Source organism: Ctenopharyngodon idella, chromosome 17 (assembly GCF_019924925.1).
Source record: "Ctenopharyngodon idella isolate HZGC_01 chromosome 17, HZGC01, whole genome shotgun sequence".
Lineage (NCBI taxonomy): Eukaryota > Metazoa > Chordata > Actinopteri > Cypriniformes > Xenocyprididae > Ctenopharyngodon > Ctenopharyngodon idella.
Genome location: NC_067236.1, coordinates 15254394 through 15276967, shown reverse-complemented (window position 1 = coordinate 15276967; position 22574 = coordinate 15254394). Strand labels below are relative to the sequence as shown.

At 37.8% G+C, this 22574-nt stretch overlaps 1 protein-coding gene across 1 annotated transcript; it reads left to right on the top strand.

Annotated features, from left to right (window-relative positions):
* The first annotated feature begins 67 nt into the window (after nucleotides 1–67).
* On the top strand, nucleotides 68–22193 carry znf106a (zinc finger protein 106a). The gene is made up of 22 exons (XM_051868999.1): nucleotides 68–754; nucleotides 5161–5261; nucleotides 5679–5740; nucleotides 7415–7609; nucleotides 8307–10091; nucleotides 10220–10616; nucleotides 10844–10913; nucleotides 11011–11165; nucleotides 11271–11331; nucleotides 11528–11794; nucleotides 11882–12641; nucleotides 13840–13886; nucleotides 15119–15261; nucleotides 15423–15557; nucleotides 16193–16309; nucleotides 16409–16600; nucleotides 17709–17771; nucleotides 17865–17984; nucleotides 18284–18355; nucleotides 18497–18568; nucleotides 18660–18806; nucleotides 20348–22193. Exons 2-22 carry the CDS (start codon nucleotides 5208–5210, stop codon nucleotides 20402–20404), a joined length of 4971 nt encoding a protein of 1656 aa, XP_051724959.1. The 5' UTR covers nucleotides 68–754; nucleotides 5161–5207; the 3' UTR covers nucleotides 20405–22193.
* Nucleotides 22194–22574: the final 381 nt, after the last annotated feature.

The window sequence follows — 22574 nt, the reverse complement described above, 5'->3', positions numbered from 1 at the left end:
AGATAAGTGTGGATACTGATATATGTTACTGATATATGTTTTATGTTTTTTTTTTAATCAAGTTAGTTGAAAACTTATCTTAGTGATTGCAGCTGAATCAAGAATTTTTATGAGGAATTTAATTAAGTATTTGACCGTTTTACACAAGACATGATAAGTATGTTATGGCATGGAAGAATAATTCCATAAAGAACGAATGTGCATTTTTTATTATTATTTTTTTTTTTAATTTTTTTTTTGCACTTTACGTTTATAATCAGGACCAACTACAAAGGGAACATTATTTCTACTCGAAATTTAATTTTAGTAGTCGTAAAAATCCATAAATTACATGTGCACACATTTGCTAGTGTGCTTGTTTATTTAACATTTTTTTATTTGCAGATGAAAGGTTACAGGTATTAACATTAAGAAGGGGGCATACGAACATCATCACAAGAGGTTATAAGAATTACACAAATCAACAAAATATAACATTTTGTCATCATGAAAAACTAAAGGTTTCTTACAACAAACTAAAGGGACTTTATATCAGTGGAGAACATTGTAAAAATGATTTTAACGCAGACCGCTTGATACCGTTATCTAGTGACTTTTACGTTAAAATATTGCCCGCCATTTTGAAACTGATCGGTTGTTTCCGTGTTCACAGTAGCAAGGCACCCATAGCGTTGCTAACAAGTGCGGAATATGAATAGAAATGGTGTGTTTTTATGGAAATCTGAAGAAATGCGTTCTCCGCGTGAATTAAGAGGTATACGTGATACCGGGTTTGTCTTTATCCATGTTGTTTTGCAGCTTACATGATCTAAATTTCAGTCCAGGCAGTGTGTTAGCCTGAATGCTAAACATCTGCACATGAGAAACACCCGTGCATGTTTCTGTTATTGTGTACATTTGGCCCTCTTTTTTTGTTTTGTTTTGTTTTTTACATCCTTCAGCAGTTTAACCTTCTGTTAGTTCACAGTAGTATTTTGTCCACTGATTTTAGCATCATTATCCTTAGAAATGCATTAACCAATGAACGAATTTGTAAGAAACAAACAATTCTCTGCAGGAATGAGTTGTAAACAGTTGCCTGGTTTCTCTAATGATAGATTTCAGTAACTCAAACCTGGTTATTAACCTTCAGTCAGTTTTATGTTCCAACCCGTTATTATATTAGTAAGTTAACGGGAAAGGGAGGCAGGGCTCCGTTTCTTTTGGGCAGCTTTTGAAGAGGACATGCACACTGACCTGTGCTAGAGAGCTATTTAAAGCTTTGTTGTTAGCACGAATGGAAAACAACTTATGCCCTTCACAGCACTGATGTTGTGCCATTTTCATGTTGTGGAACTTTAATATTTCCTCTGTCTGCACCATTCTGAGGCAAAAAGTGCACTTCCTTTCAAAGCATGCCAGTTCACAGTCAAACATATAAACCCCGTCACACCTGACAATAGAAATCAATAATAGTCGGCAAATGGATTTTTTAAAAAATGGAGCAGTGTATTGAACCTTTAGGCAAAATCTTAAAGAAAAGTTTGCTTCTGTTTTTTGTTAAGTGTCATATTTGATACATCAGGCTTTTATTGCTCATATATGATGCAGTGAGAATATGGAGCTCAGACCTGAGGAGGATAAAAACATTTTATCCTATCAATTTTATTCATTATTCAGAGGCCCAAATTGAGCAAAAATATGCAATTTGGTGCAGTTGCTGATATTTATATAGGCTGAAAGGAATATGAAATTCTCATAGCTTGTAATGTAAATCAATGTGATCTTGGCAGTACAGCTGACTACTTACATAAAGTGCATACAAATGTCAGTTTTTACTCTGTATTTCCCAGTAATATGTCTTAGTAAAATGATATTTAAATGCTCAGTTTTATGATCAAAGCTCTGTAGTTTTTATTATGGGCGGTAAAACACATTATGCAATGCAGTACAAGAATGTTTGAGAGATGTACATATTAATGTTCCTCAAAAGTCTGATGTATCATATTTGATACTCGTGTTTTAACAATTTTTGTTAAAAAAAAAAAAATGTATGGATAAACAAGTAGACCTAAGTTAATTCAGTCCAAGTGTCAAGTGTTCATCTTGAAATGACAATATAAACATATCAAACTTAAAGACATTTTTAGAATGATACTAAAAGGCCTTTTATTTGCCAAAATTATAAGCTATCAATCAGACAACAGAAGGATTGTGTACAACAGGTTTTTCAGCAAAGTTTCGATTTAGAAGCCTTAGAAATTTGTGCATCAAATATGATACTGTAGGCTTTTTTTTTTTCTTTTTTTTTTGTAGGGTTAAAATGGTTGAATGTGCTTTATTCATAGATTACTGAAGCCTTCACTAGAACAGTAATTAAATTAAAATGAAAAAATAGTTACCTTTTTATGTAATTAACAAGGTCACCTTGGGCTCCTTGCACATTTCTAGATTCTAGATTAAAAAAATTAAAACACCCTTACACACCCTTATGCCATCCCAGATGTATATTTCTCTTTTTCTTCAGATGAACGCAAAGATTTTTAGAAAAATAATCCATTTCTGTGAGTCCATATAAAGCAAGTGGATCGTAACCTAAAAGTTGACACTTCAAAAACTAGAAAAACACAATGCGAAATAATGCATTGTTGTTCCATTGTTCTGTTTTGTTTTTATGTACAGATGCGCTAAACACTGACTGTTTGACTGTTGCGCATTGCGTCTTTTGCAGCATTTCGCATATGACGGCTTTTTAAAGTTACATTTTGAAAAAACGTCTCTCTAGACCTTGCTTGTTTCATTCCACTGCACTGTGCATCACATTTTTAAACACAAAAACACGTTCTGTGTGAATGGCCCCAAGCTGTGCAGAAACAGTGTTGGTGCAGTGTTTTTCCAAACACTGTTTGAGAATTGAACATGTCAAGACATGACCCTGCAGTGGGTTTGTGGTTGGCTTGTGCACTGCACTGCACTCTCAGCATACTGCATTTAGCCTCCTGACCTGAGTGCTGTCCCTGCTTGTTTGTGTCTTCTGGCACCTGCATGGAGCCAGAGACACTGACCCGCTTTCCTTCCTTATGGAGTTTGTCCAACCTCGTGCATTGCTGATACCACACAACCTAATGTAAGAATTGGCAAAGCCTTTTCATACGAGCCTCTGCGGTATGAAATAAATAAGAAAGGTCAGTCATCTTAGAGCTATGTGCATGGCTTTGAATGCCGTCACTGGCTACATTCTGACCACAGGTACATATTCAGATTTTACACCGTCTCACTGTACAATAGTGCCCAAAAGCTTTAGGGAGTGTGTTTAAAGGGTTAGTTCACCCAAAAATGAAATTTCTGTCATTAATTACTCACCCTCATGTTCCAAACCTCTAAGACCTTCGTTCATCTTCGGAACACAAATTAAGATATTTTTGATGAAACCCGAGAGCTTTCTGACTCCCCTGTAGTCTGCAATGTTATAACCACTTTCAAGGCCTAGAAAAGTAGTAAAGACATCATTAAAATAGTCCACGTGACTTCAGTGGTTCAACCTTAATGTTATGAAGTGACGAGAATACTTTTTGTGCCGGCGTTCTGACGTAGAACCCAGAAGCACTGCACTGTGTTTACAACGTCAACAACGTGGAGGAAATGGTTGAATAAAGTCGTTATTTTTGTTTTGTTTTTGCGCACAAAAAGTATTCTCGTCGCTTCATAACATTAAGTTTGAACCATTGTTGTCACATGTACTATTTTAATGATGTCTTTACTATCTTTCTGGGCCTTGAAAGTGGTAATAACATTGCAGTCTTTAGGGGAGTCAGAAAGCTCTCGGATTTCATCAAAAATATCTTAATTTGTGTTCTGAAGATGAACGAAGGTCTTACAGGTTTGAAACAATGTGTGTAATTAATGATAGAAATTTCATTTTTGGGTTAACTAATCTTTTAAGACCGTCCATCCATGTTAGCACACAATATATGGGGTATTTCTAGAATCATTAGCTCATTTTAATAATCTGTCATTAATTTTTTGTTTTTGATTTGATATTTTATTTCATCCAATATTTTATTTTGTTATATCCGATATTTTATGGACCGTAAATGTCAGTGGTTAGCTTTATTTTAAAGGGGACCTATTATGCCCCCTTTTACAAGATGTAAAATAAGTCTCTGATGTCCCCAGAGTGTGTATGTGAAGTTTTATCTCAAAATACCTCACAGATTTTTTTTTTATAGCATGTTAAAATTGCCACTTTTTGGGGTTGAGCAAAAACGCGCCGTTTCAGTGTGTGCCCTTTAAATGCAAATTAGCACAACCTCTGTTTTGTATTGTCCCTTTGTAATGACATTTGTTCACAAAGCAGTCCAGTGTAAAATGTTTCGCGCAGACATAAGCAAATTTCGGTAGAGTTGAGGGAGCATTTTTTTCGGAAACAAAATTAATCCACCTCGTCTTTAGCGGCTCAGATTTAGGGAGTAAATGGAGAGAGCTATGTGCATTAATCCATCCAGCTACAGAATACCTAAAACGCTTGGGAGACGTTCTCATCAGTTCAGCAATGGCGGACTGTGTACAACTCGCTGTGAAGGGCGGTTCTATGTTAAAACGGCAGTCTGTCAACATCCGTGGGCGGGGCCTGTGGCTAATGTGACATCACATTGCCAGGAACATGCAAACGGCTTGTTTAGAGACACTGCTTATGATTTATTGGGATTAAAAGAAAAAGGAGTGGCTGGATTTTTATCATTATAGGGTGGTTGTGTACACACACTGCCAACACACCTTTATGTCCAAACACCATGCAAAAGTGAATTTTGCATAATAGGTCCCCTTTAAAGTGACATTGTTATAGTGTAATTACACAAATAAGTACTTAGTAGTGTTTAACTACATTAGGGTTAAGGGTAGGGTTAGGATTTGGTTTAGGGTTAGTTACTTGTAATTATGCATAATTTACTTGTATTACTATAGTAAGTACTTGTAACGTGTATCTATACACTTAAAATAAAGTGTTACCCCTTCAATATATGATTCATACTATATTTTTTATATTTTATAAAAGATTTGTGTGTGTGTTTAGGGATGGAATAAGAAATCATTAAAAATGATTCTTAGCAAGTGATTTTCATGATTTTGAACTTATTACATGCTGCATGATCTGATTGTTTTATCTGTCTCTACATGCAGAACCCTGTTTATTTGTGGTGGCCTAAGATACAATAATATCTTTCAACATGGTTAAAGAACAGAAATGCATTCTTTGTGAAACTGTCTACAGCTCCAAACAGGTAAACCTGGCTATTTAAGTCACCTTCTCCCAGTTTTGCTAGAATGTGACAATTTGAAAAAGCCCTAATGGTTCATGCACCTTTGCACATGCACTGTTCTGTTGTGAGATCTATAACCTTTGCAAGACAATAAATAAATAAATAAATTACAATAAATTGCTAGTTAAAAAGATCTATGTAACATGAAAAAGAATTCTGAATTTGTTATATTTATTAAAATATAGTACAATACTTGTACAAATAATTGTTCAGTGTTACCTGTTTTATTGTTTGTTAGTTGTCATAGTTTTACTGTTTTGTACTATACTATGTACAGCACTTTGTTCAGCAGTTAAATGGTGCTTTTTTAAAAAACAAAAAAAGTAATATTGACATCAATACCATTATGCTATATTTCACTGGTGTCTTTGGTTTTAGGAGATGGAAGAGCACATGAGAAGTATGCTGCACCACAGGGAGCTGGAGAATCTGAAAGGCCGGTAAGAGGCTATGTTACACACCAGTGTTGCATAGAATAATGTAATCCACCTTTTTGTCAACTGGATCCCTTTGACTTGCATCAGGTCGTACTTCAGATAAATATTTTAAGTTAATATTTCAATAATTTAACAACACTTTTGCACGTTCACGGTTTTGTGATGTCAGTTAATGGTCTCTTAGCTGGCAGGTAAACAATATTTCTTCATTTTTTGTGTTTCATTTTGATAGTTTTTTTTTTTTTTTTTAACTTTACATTTTTATGATTCCATTAGTTTTTAGCTTTTCATCAACTCTCCAACACCCCTGCAGTTTCCGCATGAAACCCCTGTTTGGGAAACCCTTCTCTACACTATCAACACAACAGTTATACTCTCAAGTTTATAGAACTGAGCCACCTTTAAATCTCAGGGTGTTTTAGTGTCATTTGTACACTAATTATAATGCATAATTGTTTCAAAAAATGAAAATCTACCCCAGAATTTTGTTAAAATATATATTTTTAAATGCTTATGCAGCAATCACAAACAGCTGTGAAGATCATGGGAAATATTTTGGAAAATTCTTATATGAAACCCTGAATATGGTTATGGTCAAAGCATGTGTATTGTAAAGCACGTGTCTCTTTTGGTCAGTGGATAGATAAGCCGAGGCAGCTGCCGTAACCCGGGAGAATATATATAGGGACGTTGGGAACAACTGTTAAGGCTGACAAATGACAGCTGCCTCATGTGACAATTATGTAGATCTCTGGAATGTGAAAAGTGAGAATTACATTCTTAAATAGGGAGAGTATTGAAATCTGAGGTGCAAAACACACAGACACCATGACTTTTAGAGGTTTGACATATTTTAGCTAATTGCATTTTGGTGGTAATTATGTTTATAAGATTAGTGTAACTTGTTTAGAGCATTAATCAGAGCAATAATTAAGAGCAGTTAATCAATAATTTGTTTGGACAAATGGTAATGAACTGCAGAACATATAATTCTAATCATAATCAAAATCATAGTACTCATTCGCCAAGCCATACAAAAAACTTTTACATTTTCAAATTAGAAAAAACTTTACAGACTGCTGACTGGAAAATGGCAAGCTGCCATGACACCATTTTTCAGGGATAGACAAACTGCCAACAGCAAGCATCTATCCGCTCACGAGTTTGGCAGTTAAAGAGAGAAACTAGGCAGGGAGGGGTTCTCAAGTCGGCAACTGTAAGCAGCTCACATTACAGCTTGTTGAAGAGTCCCGCCCTTGCTGCAGCCCTAAAGAGCAGGGGAAGGTGGAGCCAGTAGGGATTTCATACACCAAAATCGAACAGCTCTCCCAACCCTCGTCTCAGAGCACAGCAGAATCCATCATGACATCGTGCTAGGCTCAGTAGCTGCTGAGCGGGTGGTCACCCCTCTGAGCTCAATGTCTCCTATTGCCTTTTGTTCTTGCCTGTTCACTCTCAACCAGTTTTGAAGCCCATAAAGATGTACCACAAGATCAGGAAGATTGCATTTTTTTTTGTTGTTCTTTTTTAGTAACTAGTTGGATTTTATTTTGTTTGGAAAGTCAGTTTGCCTCCTGATCTCTTAAAAGGACCCTAACTGATTAGACAGCCACTCTCAAAAGCAGCAGCCATGCCTGAGGGAAACATTGAGCAGCCCTTGTTCTCCTCTGTCCCCAGGGACTGTGGACACGAGTGCCGGGTCTGCGGCGTAACGGAGGTGAGCCTGACCGACTATGCCAGTCACATCTCCAGCCCTTCACATAAACAGCGCGTTGAGGATCAGAAGCACCAGCCCTCAAACGAAGACCAAGATGAAAAGTATTTTGACAAAGACATTGTGCAGCTCATCGAGAAACGCAAGGAAATGATCAGGTGAGTCTTGCTATGGCCCTGCTTAAAGCCCTGAATTGCATGGCAATGATGGTAGTTGCAGACTTGCCAGTCATCTGTATTTATTATATGGTAGTGTACATTTAAAATCTTTAAATCTTTGTTATTAGAGTGTCTTTCCTTGGTGTTTTAATCGTCTGTTTGTAACCACAACACCTACAGTTCTATATTAAACTATTCTGCAAACAGTTCTGACACTGGAGTCTGGTGTCATGTGAGGCCTAAAACAGCCGTGACTGCAACACTTGCACTCTCACACTCTTGGATGCATACCACACTATGTCCTTCCAGCTCAACCCTTAAACAGTATGGGCAGTATGTCTTTAAATAGTCTGACCTCATCAACTATTTTTATGCACCATGCTGTTTAAGTGAAAGTGTTCATTTGCCAATCCTTTGCTTTGAAAGAAAATTAAATCAAGATTACTGCAAAACAAGAAAATAATGACTAAACAAATAAATAGCTATAGTAATAATAAAAGTTTGATCCAATCATATAAGTTTGATATTGAGAATTGGAATTTTTTTCCATGACATTTGTGTTTTTTGTTTCTTCCCATATTTTAATTTATATGCATTGTTGTTTAAACTATCACCATACTGTTCACCTCTCCTCGTTGTGGTGTGTCAATATGATTTTATCAGTTCTTTGTGATCATTCTGTATTGAACTCTATTAGGAAAGAAGAGGCTTCTGCAAAGCAGGCTAAAGAGGAGCGGGACACCTCAAGGAGGTGGCAGGAGCTTCGGTCTCAGTGGCAGGGACCAAGGCCGTTGATGTATCAGCAGTGTGGCCCTTGGGACCGGCCCTATCCTAACTTTCCTCAGATGCCCAAAAGGGGCAGAGGCTCTAATTGGCAGAATTTAAGATATTCATCCCCTGACCGCAACAAATGGTTTAACCCTAACCGACAGGTTAAGTGTGCCACATGGCATGCTGAAGGACCACCTGACTTGCAGAAGTGGGGTTCCGCTGGTCGTCAGGGAGGGAGTTTGCACAACCAAGGGAACTTCTGGGGTGGATATGGAGTCTGCCCTCCACAGATGAGAAAGCAGTATCCCTGGAACAACAGTCAGCTTAATGTCCCTTGGCAGGGACAATATATGCCTCCACCTAGACACTTTAAATCGCCTGCAAGAGACCAGCAAAAAACACCCAACTGCTCTGAGAATCAGACAAAGGGTGAACAGAGTGTAGAAGAATCTGGTGGTGAGCATGATCCCAACAAAAGTAAGGGTCAGAAGTCAGAGAAGGCACATCGATGGGCACCTTATCCACCAGCTAAACTTGGGGATCCTTCATCTCAGACTAATCCTCAGCCAACTTTAGATAAGTCAAATGTGGAATCTCCTGAAAATGTTAAGGCACAAAGTTTCAAGGAGGGCGCTCAGGACATGGCGAGGAAATCCAAGGCAGACCGAAAAAACTGTCAGCATAATCCAGCAGAACCTTACTGTGAAGAGAATGATTGCAGGGAGCAGAAGAGTTCCTTCAAGAACATTGGCAGTACTAACATGGGTAGTTTCGCCTACCCCTCCACCTCCACCACTAGAAGAACGGAGATGCCCAGCAAGCTTGCTGAAGATGGTTCAAAGATGAATCTCAAACAAGACTCTGTCAGCACTAAAGGTTCTAAGCATTCCCATTCAAGTTCTGAATTCCCACAACATGCCTCTTCCAATGCAGAGCAAGACAGTCTGCTGTCAGAGATGCTACGAAAAGCTAAAGAAACATTGCTTAATAGAAATAACTCTGTTGACGCATCTGGCCCAGAGAACTGCCTTAAAGGATCAAAGACTGTGCCTCAGATTAATAAGCAAGTTGAGAGTTTAGAACTAAAAAAGAATCAAAAATTACATGAGAGTACGAAAAAACTGAACAAGAACAAGGGTCTAGAAAAGCTGGGTTTTGCAAGACGAAATAGCTATGACCAAGAGCATTTAACCAGTACTGAGACCTCAGTACAGATTGGCAATGTGCGCAATGACACTAGGCCATCTCTGCAGTCCTTGCAAGTTAGTACCTCCACTATGGACCACGAAGATGAGGAGGAGTGTGGTGAGATGGAAGAAAATCCTGACCTAACAGTACAAGATCAAGTCATGGACACGCTAGATGAAGATTTATGCTTAGTTGGTGAGGGGTCCCACAGCAGCCCATCCCAACAAACAGCAGGTGGCGCCGTGCCCTCTTTAAGTAAGCTTGCTTTGCCTGCTTGTCTCCAAAGGGATCTGAACCGCCATATGGGCACCAAAGGCAAAGCAGCATCCCATGAACCCAACTTGAATATTGCCAGACGTATTAGAAATGTGAGTGGCTCACGAAAGAATGAGCCTGAGAAGGACTCGGGACTTAAACCCACCTTGCGGCAGCTCATTAGCTCCTCTGGCTCCAGGCGGAATGTCAACTGGGACCAGGTCTACCAGGAAGTCAACCGGAAGAAGCAAGGCAAGGGCTTACCAAGGTACTGCATGAGTATTTCTTTATTTTTGGTTTACTCTCATGAAATGGTTGTTGATTGAAACAGTCAGTACTTTACGTATTGTTACTTCCTTCATACCCTAATTCCATATTTGTACTGAATATTTTCAGATTTGGAATAGAAATGGTGCCCTGTGAACCTGAGGGTCCGAACCAAATGGATGAAAATGATGTACCTCTTTCTGAGGGCTTTCATTGGGACTCTCTGTTTGACCTCGGTCAAGTGCCTTCCCGCAAGCGTAGCTTGTCTGAAAGCAATGTGGTCAAAGATGGCCCTGCTGGTACTAGCTCCCTTCTCAAAGGTGTAGACCCACTGAGAGACTCTCCTGCTTGTGGCCCGTCACAGCAGTCCAAGAGAGAAGAGCTGCAGTCCAAAGGTCATCTAGAGATTCAAGGTTCGAAAGGACCTTCTAAAGGCCCAGAGGATGTTGAAGGAGACAGCGGTTGTACATCAGAGATTGAAATGATTGACACACAAGGAGCTGGGAAGAAACGCAGAGCTCAAGGAGTAAGTTTTATGCTTTCTACTGTGGTGTATGCTTGGCATACTCAGAACAGTAGCTCTGATCCAAATCCAGTGAGCACCCCTGATGTCTACCATATTATGTAGCTGCCTTCCAACATCCTAATTGAAACAGAGCCTTTGAAATGTTCCACATAGAAAGTAATGCAAGAATAACCTAAATGAAATCTAGGTCTTACCATTATCTAATTTCTGTTGGATCATTCCACTAGGATGTTGTGTCTCCAGAGATTCCTAATGAAGATAGGAAAAACAAGAGGCAAAAAATTAAGTCTAAGAAAGGTAAGGAAATTATGTAATCAGGGTTTGAAATTAACTTTTTCACTCGGCAGCCAATTTAGTTGGCTATTATAATATGGGTATGTATTGTGTTTTGCAGAGCGCTCTCAAGTGGATCAGTTGCTGGCTGTATCTCTACGTGAGGAGGAGCTTAACAGCTCGCTTCAGGCAGTGGATAACAGTCTCATTCAGGCACGTGCTGCCCTGCAAGCTGCCTATTTGGAAGTACAGCGTCTGCTTATGGTGAAACAACAGGTAAGATCTTTTTACTATATAGCACTGACAAAAATGTACTTTTCAGCTTTCACTGGGCTATCACTTGATTTTACAATATTTTAATAACTATTGTATATTTTACAGGTAACCAATGAGATGAACTCTTTGAGAGCCAAGCGGATTGAAATTCTTCAAGGAATGCAAGGTACAAAAATCAAAGCAGCAGTCATGTAATCATATTTACTAACTTTACAAATCTAAGGTAAAAGTTATCAGGAAAATTATGATACCACATAAACTTTGGAGAGCATACTGTTCAAATTGCCTGTAAAAGTTTGAACAGCTCTTTTGTTATTTATTCTAAATAAAACAGAGATCAAGAATTCTAAACTCTTTTTCAGGTGAATTTGAGCCAAAAGAAAAAGAAAGGAACAGTGAGGAGATCTTAACCTCTTCATCAACCCAGGTTACTCAGACCACCGCCAGCACTGTTCTCCAAACTACAGCTGCCCACTCATCCTCTTCAACCTCCTCACTGCCTGTTACCATCAAACAGGAGCCCATTTCTCAATGTAACCCCATTCCTGAGCGTAACTCTATCAAAAGCCCCTTCCCAGAACCTCAAAATACCACACCTGTCCAAACAGTGTTTGCAGCTTGTCAAACAGGTTGGTTCCAATCATTAAATTGCAGCTCAGAGGTAGTTATTGCTAACAGAACTGAATTATAGAATGTTTATTCTTCATTTGAAACAGATACCTTCAAGTACAGCAGTAAGATGGAGTCTTCGCATGATGCCACAAGCACAGCTTTGACGGCAGCTCCCTCAGATCACAGAATAGAGCCATCACCCAACAAAGAAATTTGTCAAAATTCTCAAGAGGGGTTAGCCAACCCTTCTTCCCAACTCTCTCCCAAGCCACTGTCTCCCTCAAGCCACCTAGAAACTGATGCAGTTAAGCGTGTTCGAAAGCTGAAGAAGAAAAAGTGTCTTAAAAAAGCAAAGGGGAATGAGCAGCCTGAAATCAGTGAATCAGAGCTTGATGCAGAGCAGCCTGCTCCTCGGCCTGCCCGCAAGTACCGACCTCATCGGCGATCCAGCGGCACCTCCGCCTCACCCCCCACACCAGAAGAGAAGATTGAAAATGAGGCGATGGTGGTGACAGAAGTTTCAAAGGCACAACCACAGAGAACCAAGCTAGCGACACCACCAAAGAATGAGGCTCACTCCGATTCATCTGAACTGGAAATGGTGGAGCTTCCCCCACCTGTGCCCACTGATTTTGTCAATCTAGATTCTTCAGACCCAGATGAGATGCCTGATAAGAATGCCAAGGAGTCAACCAAGGAATCGACCAAGAAATTGTCCAAGGAGTCGGCAAAGGAGTCGGCCAAGGAGTCAACCACTGCATACTCAACAGACCGTGCCATCACAGACCCCCAAAATCTTGCCTGCAATGAGGTCACCTCCACTAGTGAAATTGATACTAGAAGTACAGTCAAGGCTCGTGAAAGGTAAGTCTCAGGTTTGGACTGTGATTTTCTAAGCATTCTTAAAATCTTGTAGCATGAGTGTCATATCCTGCTCCTGGAAGGGTAATGTCTTGATTAGCTCGGGTGTGTTTAATCGTGTTATGCGCAACAGATTTCCGTATTCTGTAAAACAAGTCGCATCACTTGCAGTTCAGGTCTTTTGTATGTGCTTCATTAAATAGAGCCATTTTACTCAAGATACCTTCACACTTTCTCTGACAAGCAAATGCAGTGAGACCTGTTTTCCTGTTTGTTCATGTGACGTTCAGTATAAAGCTTGGATTGGAGCTAAACTCTGCCGGATAGTGGCCCTGCAGGATAGGACACCCCTGTTTTATAGCAATGTTTGTAAGCTTGTGAAGTAAAAAGTAGTGATGTTCAATGCTTGAATGAATAATTCTTTTAAGCCAGTAACCGGCCGAGCTGGTCCCCAGAACTGAATCGAACTTTAGTTCTGGGTTGATGATGCAAGAACCGGTTTGAAATGAACGAATCAAAAAGTACTGGCTCATTCGGTTGAGTTGGACATGACCGAAAAGCTGAATTTCAACTTTGCCTGTGGGTTTGATTCGTTCATTTCAAACCCGTTCTTTGGTTTGAATGGTTATTCTGGACAAGCTTATGGACATGCGGTGCTGCGCAAGGAGCGTGCTACTTCAGATGTGCGTCTTGTCGTAAACCCGGAAGTAAAGTTCAATTCACTTCAATTCCGTGAACTTAAAAGAACGATTCCTTCAAGAATCGAACATCATTCAGTAGTAAAGAGTGGTCTTTTGAAATTTGACTTCTAAATGAATGCTTCAGAAATTAACCAAACTCAGATTCTCTGTACAACTACAATTTTAGTTTAAGTCCGCAGCGTAGGTAGCATACACATTGTGAATACACATTACATACATCGTAATTGTAATATATTTTATGTATTAATAGTAATAATAAAAATATTTAATACTCTATTATTCTGTGTGATCTGTAAGATTACTGAGGTTAGTAACCATTCTGAAAGAATACTCGACAAGCATATGTTTGGGCTTTGAACATGGTAGAAGACAATGGTTTGTGATACAGACATACAAATACAGCTGGTTTACAGTGATTTTCACTGCATGGCCTTCTGGTACTGCTTCCATTGATGTTTCTAGTATTGCAGTATTGAAAAATATTGTTTTTATTTTTACAGTGAAAAAAAATCTGCCTCAACAGCGTTGGAGTCCAAGTTGCTTTCAGGTATGTGATATGTTCAAAAGCATACATTGAAGCTGTAATATATCATGCACATCATTGCCTCAGCAAAAAGTATTTTGCCTTAATTAAACAACATATTATGTGCCATTTACTTAATAAATATTTTGTTTTATTTATTTATTTGTTTTACTTGTGGGAGCAGTCTGTACATTTAAATTCGTCTAGTTCCTTGCTCAGTGCAGTCATAGCAGAATGACCAAATTAGAATACTCACACGATCAGCATACAAAAATAGTTCAAGTCCCCAAATTACTTTTTAAGGGCAAGGTATTCTTAGTGCCTGTTAGTTTTATGCCTAACCTGTGAGTGACTACTGGAATGACTACCCTGAGAATTGTGCCAACTCATATACAGAATGAGAGCACTAGTGCTGGTTTCTTGGGAACTCCATTAAATGACTGAAATTAAGCATACTGGCAGTATGTACTTCACAATGTTTTTTGACTTGAGCCCAAAGTATACTTCACTTTAACACGCAGCCTTTTAAACTGTATTTCATTTAATAACATGCACAAAAACAGATAGTCAACACATGCACTGGAAAGATTCATCTTTGTACAGTGTCTGAGCTATTTCTTTCCAAAAGTTATGATTGTACTCTTAAACTAAGGTTGCAGGTATTCTGTCTCTTCAGTTTCTTTTTCGATTGTGCAACAATGGCCTGCATATGCAAGACAAGGTATGCATGGTTAAAAAAATTCGCTGCGATGACAGAATTTACATCATGAGCACTGTACACATACCCTAACACAGTATTTCTCAACTATTCATTACACAAAAAAGTTACTGAATTGAATGCTGTGTTTTAATTAGTGAGACATCTGAAACATTCTTTTAGGTGCATCCCCAGGACTGGAGAAACACTGCCCTAATATTTGTGTAAAACTTGAAGTATACTTTGGGCTTTATGCACAGGCAATAATTTATCATTGTAACCAGATTCACCAAAATATATACTAATAGGCACTGCTTGATTTGTCTTGATTGTAATCCAGGGAGTCTTTTAAAGTGACTTTTAAGCAATTTGTGATCACTTACTCCACTGTTTGAAAGATCATGACATATTTTATCAAAGTAAACTTTACCCACATTTGTATTGTGTTCTGTTTGTTACATCATTTTATAACAGTACATAAATGATCTAGATACACATCTCTTTCATAGTGTTAATGTTTCACTCAATAACTGATATGTATGTGTGTGTGTTTTATCAGATGTATCAGATCCAGGGGAGGAGGAGGTGCCTACAGAAGGAGAGTTTGAAGGCCATCAGGAGGCCGTGAATGGAATGCAGATCCATAATGGACTGCTGTATACTTGCTCAGGGGACCGCACTATACGTGCTTTCAGCTTGATAGTAAGATCATTGTACACTCTTTTTTTTTTTCTTTTTTTTTTTCAGCTGAGTGGGTGAACTGAAATTTGTAGTTTAGTAAAAGCATTTAAACATGAAAATTATGATCTTTTGAATGTAGCTTGCAAGCAGGTTTCTGGAAGAAGTCTTCTTAATTGTTACAGAGCCGGAAGTGTGTGGCTGTGTTTGAAGGTCACAGCAGTAAAGTGAATTGCTTGTTGGTGTCATGTGGAGGAGGCCTGCAACAACGCCTGTACTCGGGATCAAGTGACCAGACCATCCGCTGTTACAACCTCAAGGTGCTTGGCTCCGACCCACACTACTTTTGAAACAGTCTACCCAAAAATGAAAACTTTGTCATTGTTTATACACATTCATGTTGCTTGCAACTTTTTTTTTTCTTCCACGGAACTATAAAGTTGATTTTTTTCAGATAGTCAGGCTGCACTTCTCCCTTCAGCAAAGTAAAAAGTTATTCACACTGTTAAGCACCAAAGAAGTACCATGAAACAATACAATAGCTCTGTGTGAAGAACCAACTGATATTTAAAGGATTTAATTAATTAATTTTTGGTTCCAATACTCTTCTATACATTGAAAGTGAGCTATTACGAACTGTCAGGCACCAAAAAGGCTGATAAGTAGAAAATGTGTTATTTCATTTAATATTAAATGGTTAAAATTTAAATTTAAGTAGCATCAGTGTTATTTTAGTATTATTTATATACCTTTATAGTATTTTTTAATATTTTGAATTAGCTTTTATTTTTATATTTTTAGTTTTCATTATAATTTTAGTTTTAGTAATTTTTTTCATGTGCTTTTTTATTTTAAGTATCAAAGTTGTATTTCAGTCATTATACTGTGTGTTTTTTTCCCCCCACATCATTCTATAATATTGAAAATATGACAAGCATTTCTATTTTTTCCTCAGACAACAGAATGTGTGGAACAGCTGTCTCTCCCAGATCGAGTTCTCTGTCTTCATAATCGTTGGAAAATTCTCTATGCCGGTCTGGCCAATGGCTCTGTGACCACCTTCAGTCTTAGGGTATGAAGTGTTAATTTTAGACAAGATCAGCTGCGAGCCTTTTTGTGTCCTTTGTTTCTTTGTTCATGGGGTAATTAACATTTCTATTATCTCCTGTAGAACAACAAGCAGCTGGATGTGTTTGAGTGCCATGGCCCACGGGCTGTAAGTTGCCTGGCGACGGCTCAGGAAGGGGCTCGGCGTATCCTGCTAGTTGGTTCCTATGATGCCACCATCAGTGTTAGAGATGCTAAGAATGGCCTATTGCTGCGTACACTGGAGGGCCACAGCAAAACTGTGCTCTGCATGAAGGTTTGTAAACCATACTTTTCCTAATGAATATGCTTGAAGGTGCAGTATGTGATTTCTGAGAAACGCTGTTGTTTCATGACAATTAAGCACAAGTGGATCGGATTGAGCACCACTCAGGGTTCGTACAGAGTTTGGAGAATGCTTGATTTTAACGATTATGTTTTTGAAGGTTTGAAATGTGCTTACATTTTTAATATCGCCCTTGAAAATGCTTTTTTCCCCCTGGAAAGTCCTCTGTCATTAAAAGAAAGATAGAAACAAAGAAAGAAAACCAAAGCTAAAACGCTGCATAATGCCAAAGTGAGACTGATGTTTGCGTGAATCAGTTCTCACCAGCCACCCTTATGGTAACATTTTTATTAATACTTGTAATGATTACTACAGTATGTAGAGCAATGAAGAGAGGGATGTGTTTTTTTGGGTTAATTTTAAATATTAAAAGGGTTTCTCAGAAATCGATTACTGCACCTTTAAAGTTGGCATTAAATAGAAATTGCAATAGTCTTTTCTTTTCTTTTGTGATGGATATCCAAGTGAAACGGCTTCTCAAACAAGGAAAAATGCAGGGCAGGACTTGATTTTGTCCATCGGGATTTGATTGGATGGTTGTGGTTTGCTATTGGTCAATCTCATGTGAGTGACAGGTTGTCCCGCCCTCACGCCAGTAAATATGTCATCAGAGAAGAGAAGAGATGTCGTTGCAAGAGTGAGGGGAAGTTGTTTTGATTAAAGATTACGAGAGCACATGAATTTAAAAAAAAATTATGTGGACAGATAAATTATTTATAATAAATACTTCAGTATTCCATAAAAATAAGAATTGTTAATTTAAGTTTCATGGAAACTTTAAAGGAATAGCTCTAAAAATGAAAAATCTGTCATTTGCTGTCCCTCATGTCATTCAAAACCTGTTTGAAGCTTGACAGCCCCAGTCCTCATTCAATTTCATTATATTAAAAAGAGTAGCTAGGATATCCTTAAAAATACCTTTTGTGCTCCCAAGAAGGAATAAAGACAAAAAGAACAACATTGGAGAGAATAAAGGATTTTATCAAAGGGTGTGTATCAAGAATCACACCCTAAGTATTCATTTGTTGTTTCTCTGCAGGTGGTGAACGATTTGGTGTTCAGTGGCTCGAGTGACCAGTCTGTACATGCACATAATATACATGTGAGTACCTCATGCAGTGTTTCTCCTTTCCCATTGGGATGCAGGAATTAAATGTCTTGTTTATATCTAAATTGCTTCTATGTGGATCTCCAGACAGGAGAACTGGTGAGGATCTATAAGGGTCATAGTCATGCCGTCACCGTGGTGGCCATATTGGGAAAGGTGATGGTCACCGCATGCCTGGACAAACTGGTCCGTGTGTACGAGCTCCAGGTATATGTCACCCCCAAAATTATAAAAAATACAAGATTTTTTAAAGAAATATCAATTTAAGGATTTGATTTCTTTTTAATTTTATTCATAAAAAAAAAAATTGTTTAACACCATTAAAATATTTTTTACATTATTTTCAAGCACATTTGACCCTTTTTTCATTACTCTAATGTACCCTGATGTTTTACATTCATTATTCCTGTTATTTTCAGGGATTACCATAACCGTATTTTTACCACATTACATTAAGTCAGTACTGCACAGTGTTTTTAACTAAAACTATTAAAATCGTTTTCCAGTCTCATGACAGACTTCAAGTATATGGTGGACATTCAGACATGGTGATGTGTATGGTCATCCACAAGAGCATGGTGAGCACATTTCTCCTTCTTAACACCCTGTTTGGATCCAATAGCAGGTCCCACAATCTTTTTTCATACAGATGTGCAAGCATTGATTGTTTAAGTAAACTTATCTTTTAAAAAGAGGCGGTGATGATTTGTCTGTTGCAGATCTACACAGGCTGCTATGATGGGAGCGTGAAAGCTGTCAGATTGAACCTGATTCAGAACTACCGCTGCTGGGTAGGAAACTGAGCTCATGACATATAATGTTGCAGTTAGACTGAACGCTATACCAGATGCCAGTTAATATCTGTTGCATGACTCTTTACAGTGGTACGGTTGTACCCTAATCTTTGGCGTGATAGAGCACCTACAACAGCACCTGCTGAACGACCACACCAGCCCAGCACAGCAAACATTCAAATGCCGCTGGAGGAACTGCGACACATACTTCACCACCCGCAACGGCTCCAAACAGGTACGGCAGCTTTTCGACACTCTTAATGCAGGCATTAATATTCACACTTTCACACATGAAAATTCTTAAGTTTGTAAATTTTGCTGCATATACCACACCTGTTAACGGCTTTCTGTGTTTGATACTTAAAGCTAACATTCGTGTACCAGCAACAAAATGCCTTTAGACCCTCTGGTGTTATTTGCAGTAAATTCTTCAACCTGCTGCATTAGAAATATAATTGGCTACAACTAGAATATATTGCAAAAAGAATGACGTGGTATGATTTATTTTTATGACAATTAAAGGGTTAGTTCACTCAAAAATGAATATTCTGTCATTAATTACTCACCCTCATGTTGTTCCACACCCGTAAGACCTTCGTTCATCTTCGGAACACAAATTAAGATATTTTTGATGAAATCCGATGTCTCAGTGAGGCCTGCATCGCCAGCAATAACACTCCCTTTTTCAATGCCCAGAAAGCTACTAAAAACATATTTAAAACAGTTCATGTGAGTACAGTGGTTCAACCTTAATATTATAAAGCGATGAGAATACTTTTTGTGCACCAAAAATAACAAAATAGTGAAAATTTATTCCACAGTATCTAGTGATGAAGCTATTCTTTCAAAACTCTGCTTCATGAAGCTTCAAAGCTTTACGAATCTTTTGTTTCAAATCAGTGGTTCAGAGCGCCAAAATCGCATGATTTCAGTAAACGAGGCTTCGTTACGTCATAAGTGTTTTGAAACTTCAATAGTTCACGTGACTCTGGCAGTGATACGCGCTCTGAACCACTGATTCGAAACAAAAGATTCGTAAAGCTTCGAAGCTTCATGAAGCAGTGTTTTGAAATCGCCCATCACTAGATATTGTTGTCAATGGAGGCCTCACTGAGCCATCAGATTTGATCAAAGATGAATGAAGGTCTTACAGGTGTGGAACGACATGAGGGTGAGTAATTAATGACAGAATTTATTTTTGGGTGAACATGTGAAGTGAAGTGCATTTTTTTTCTCTCAATTCTAATTACCGTAAATGCAACAAAAATTATATATTATTTTATTTATCATGGTTTTATGTTATAATGATTTAAATATAAAGTTTTATGTTTAAAAAATGGTTAAAATGAGTTGTTATATTGTGCCCACAACGCACACTCTTCAATTGGCGTGCTGTATGTCACTTCACTATATATAAAGAGCAAATTAATTTACAAGCATCATGCAACATCGTTGCAACACTGTCAATAAAAAGTCACGAAAATTACCAAAAAATACCAATAAATTATGTAACTGGGACGTTGTATGTTAGCTGGGATGGATTTGCATACAGGTATGATGTTCATCCTATTCATCAGGATCAGTATCTATGTTTTATTACTGTTTTTGATCGAATAAATGCAGCCTTGGTGAGCAAAAGAGACTTCTTTCAAAAACATGTACAAATCTTACCAATCCCAAGCTTTTGAATGTGAATATGTGTATAGTTATATATAGATAAAACAAGTAATTTTATGTAAAAATGATCAAACATTGATGTGACTCTTGTCTTTGTAGGCAGTGCATTGTCACATGCAGAAACATGCTGAGGACGACAGTAAAATGGAGCCATGAGGGGCCAACAGAATATCACAGACAGTATAGTCTCCTCTTTTCCCATATTGGGAATGTCTCATTCAACCCTCACCAGAGGAGCCCTGTTCATGGGCACGTTTTTTATATGACCCATCAGATACCAACAACTGCCACTTAGATGATGCTGATGCCACAATTTAAATAATGATGGATGATTTTAATCTTTCAGAAATTAGTTTTATGTAGTAAACAAAAAAAGACTTGTTACTGTTATTTCAAACAACAAAAAAAGAATATTTGTCCTTCTCTAAGTGGATTTGTTTGGTATTCTGAAGAGAGGAAGTCTTTTTCCATTCGTCTCTTCTCTTTCACTTCTATCTGAAGTGTGAAATATGCTCAAATCTTTTATACTGATGTGGCATTGCTCTGATGCTCTCCTGGAAGGGATTGATTTCTGTGTCAGACGCTTTTCCGAGTCTGTCATCTGATCATATACTGTATCATCAGCTCTGAGATTTACTGACCAAATAAAGACAAAGAAACTGTGGGAAACGTTTGGATACCAGTACAGCAAAAGAGGTGCGGCAGCTCCCTCAGCAAACATGTGTAGCTCACTGTTGTGTGTGTGCAGTCTGAGTTTTGAGATGTTATGATGTGGAGTGATTTACGAAAGCTTGAGACTTGTGTCGAGCAACCAGATTTTTAGTGTTGTAGTGTTTTGATGAAGGACACATCTTCTTCAAGTTGCATTAGTCTATTTTTTTGTGGTATCATGGCGTTACATATACCTGACAATAGAATCTGTTATTCTGGGACACCTGAACATTTCAATCTGGTTTCCAAATATAAAAAGCTATTTAAGTTGTGTCTGGTGATTTTATTTGATTTTTTTTTTTTTTTTTTTAATTGTTCATTTGAATGTAGTTGTTTGAGTGGTTGAATCTATCTCCTCTCTTTTTTTTTTGGTTTTTCTGTGGTTGCTTCTCATTGAAGCAAAGTTGAAGGATTCAGGTGTGCTGTGACTCAAGACTGCAGTTGACATGTATTTGCTGTGCTGTTGACAGAGACTGAAACGTGACAGTTGGCGTGCGTAAGCCTTTGAGAACATACATGGATTTGTTTTATGACAGTGTGAACAAGAAGACACAAAACATATTTTTCTATAGCGAAGAAGTTTGTTCTTATACATTTTCTTTACTGTATTTTGTGGCAGTTGTGCAGAGATAAATTTATGAAAGTACAGGAGGGTCCTCGCGCTGGGAAAGTACCTTTATTTTTCTGTGCGAGAATGAAAGTTGTAGGGGTGATAAACATGTGAGGTGTTTTTTGTGCAGTTGGGAGCGTATTACGTCACTTCCTGTAATCCTTAGCCCTATTATGCGCACACAAACAAAAACAAAGTACAAGAAACTGCTAACATTTATTGACATCTTAATATCCTAACTTAGTTTGTGATGTTAGATTTTATAGAGTAACAGCACCTCCTGCCAGTTGAAACAGAACATTTGAACTCTCTTCTGACTGCCGCTGAAGTGATGGGTTTTTAACTTTATATGGTTACTCTAGGTTTTTTTTTTTTTCTTTTTGTTAGATTATATCATAATGGATGAAGATACAGCTTGTTTTTCCACCCAGTCATAACCTTTGAAATACATCTCAGCTCTTTGCTATAGTCGTGTGTTGCTGAGGAGAGATTGCAGCCAACCTCTTACCTGGTATTTCCAAGTTTCTCACACTTGTTCATTTCAAATACTATAAAAAAAACTTTATAGACATTTTGTACACACATGTTACTGAAACAAAAGGAATAAAAAAATACATAACTGTGCTATTGTGTCAATTTCTTTTATCCTAAGGGGAAATTTGGTTTCATAGAGGTTATATTTCAGTATATTACTTCACTTGACACAAATCATGTCCTATTTAAAAAATAATAAAGTCTACTTATTAGAGAACTGTTAGATAAACTATTATCTAACAAAACAAAATTGGCATAAAAATAGTTTTAAACATTAATTTTAATCTATTTTACTGATTTCATTCATCAAGCTCAACCATCAACCCTGTTACTAGTGTTATTGTATGGAAAATGATCAAACTAATATTTATGAAATACATGCATATTTATGGTTTATTTCTAGAATGTAATATCACATAACAGGGTATTAAATGCTGAGACCCAAATTTTGTAACAGGGCTGGAAAAAAAA

Excerpts from the sequence above, each read along its gene's own strand:
- znf106a (XM_051868999.1), top strand. The coding sequence starts at position 5,208 with ATGGTTAAAGAACAGAAATGCATTCTTTGTGAAACTGTCTACAGCTCC. Across the intron at positions 10,092-10,219 it reads CAAGGCAAGGGCTTACCAAG|ATTTGGAATAGAAATGGTGC; the intron begins GTACTGCATGAG and ends GAATATTTTCAG. Across the intron at positions 16,601-17,708 it reads AAACTGTGCTCTGCATGAAG|GTGGTGAACGATTTGGTGTT; the intron begins GTTTGTAAACCA and ends GTTTCTCTGCAG.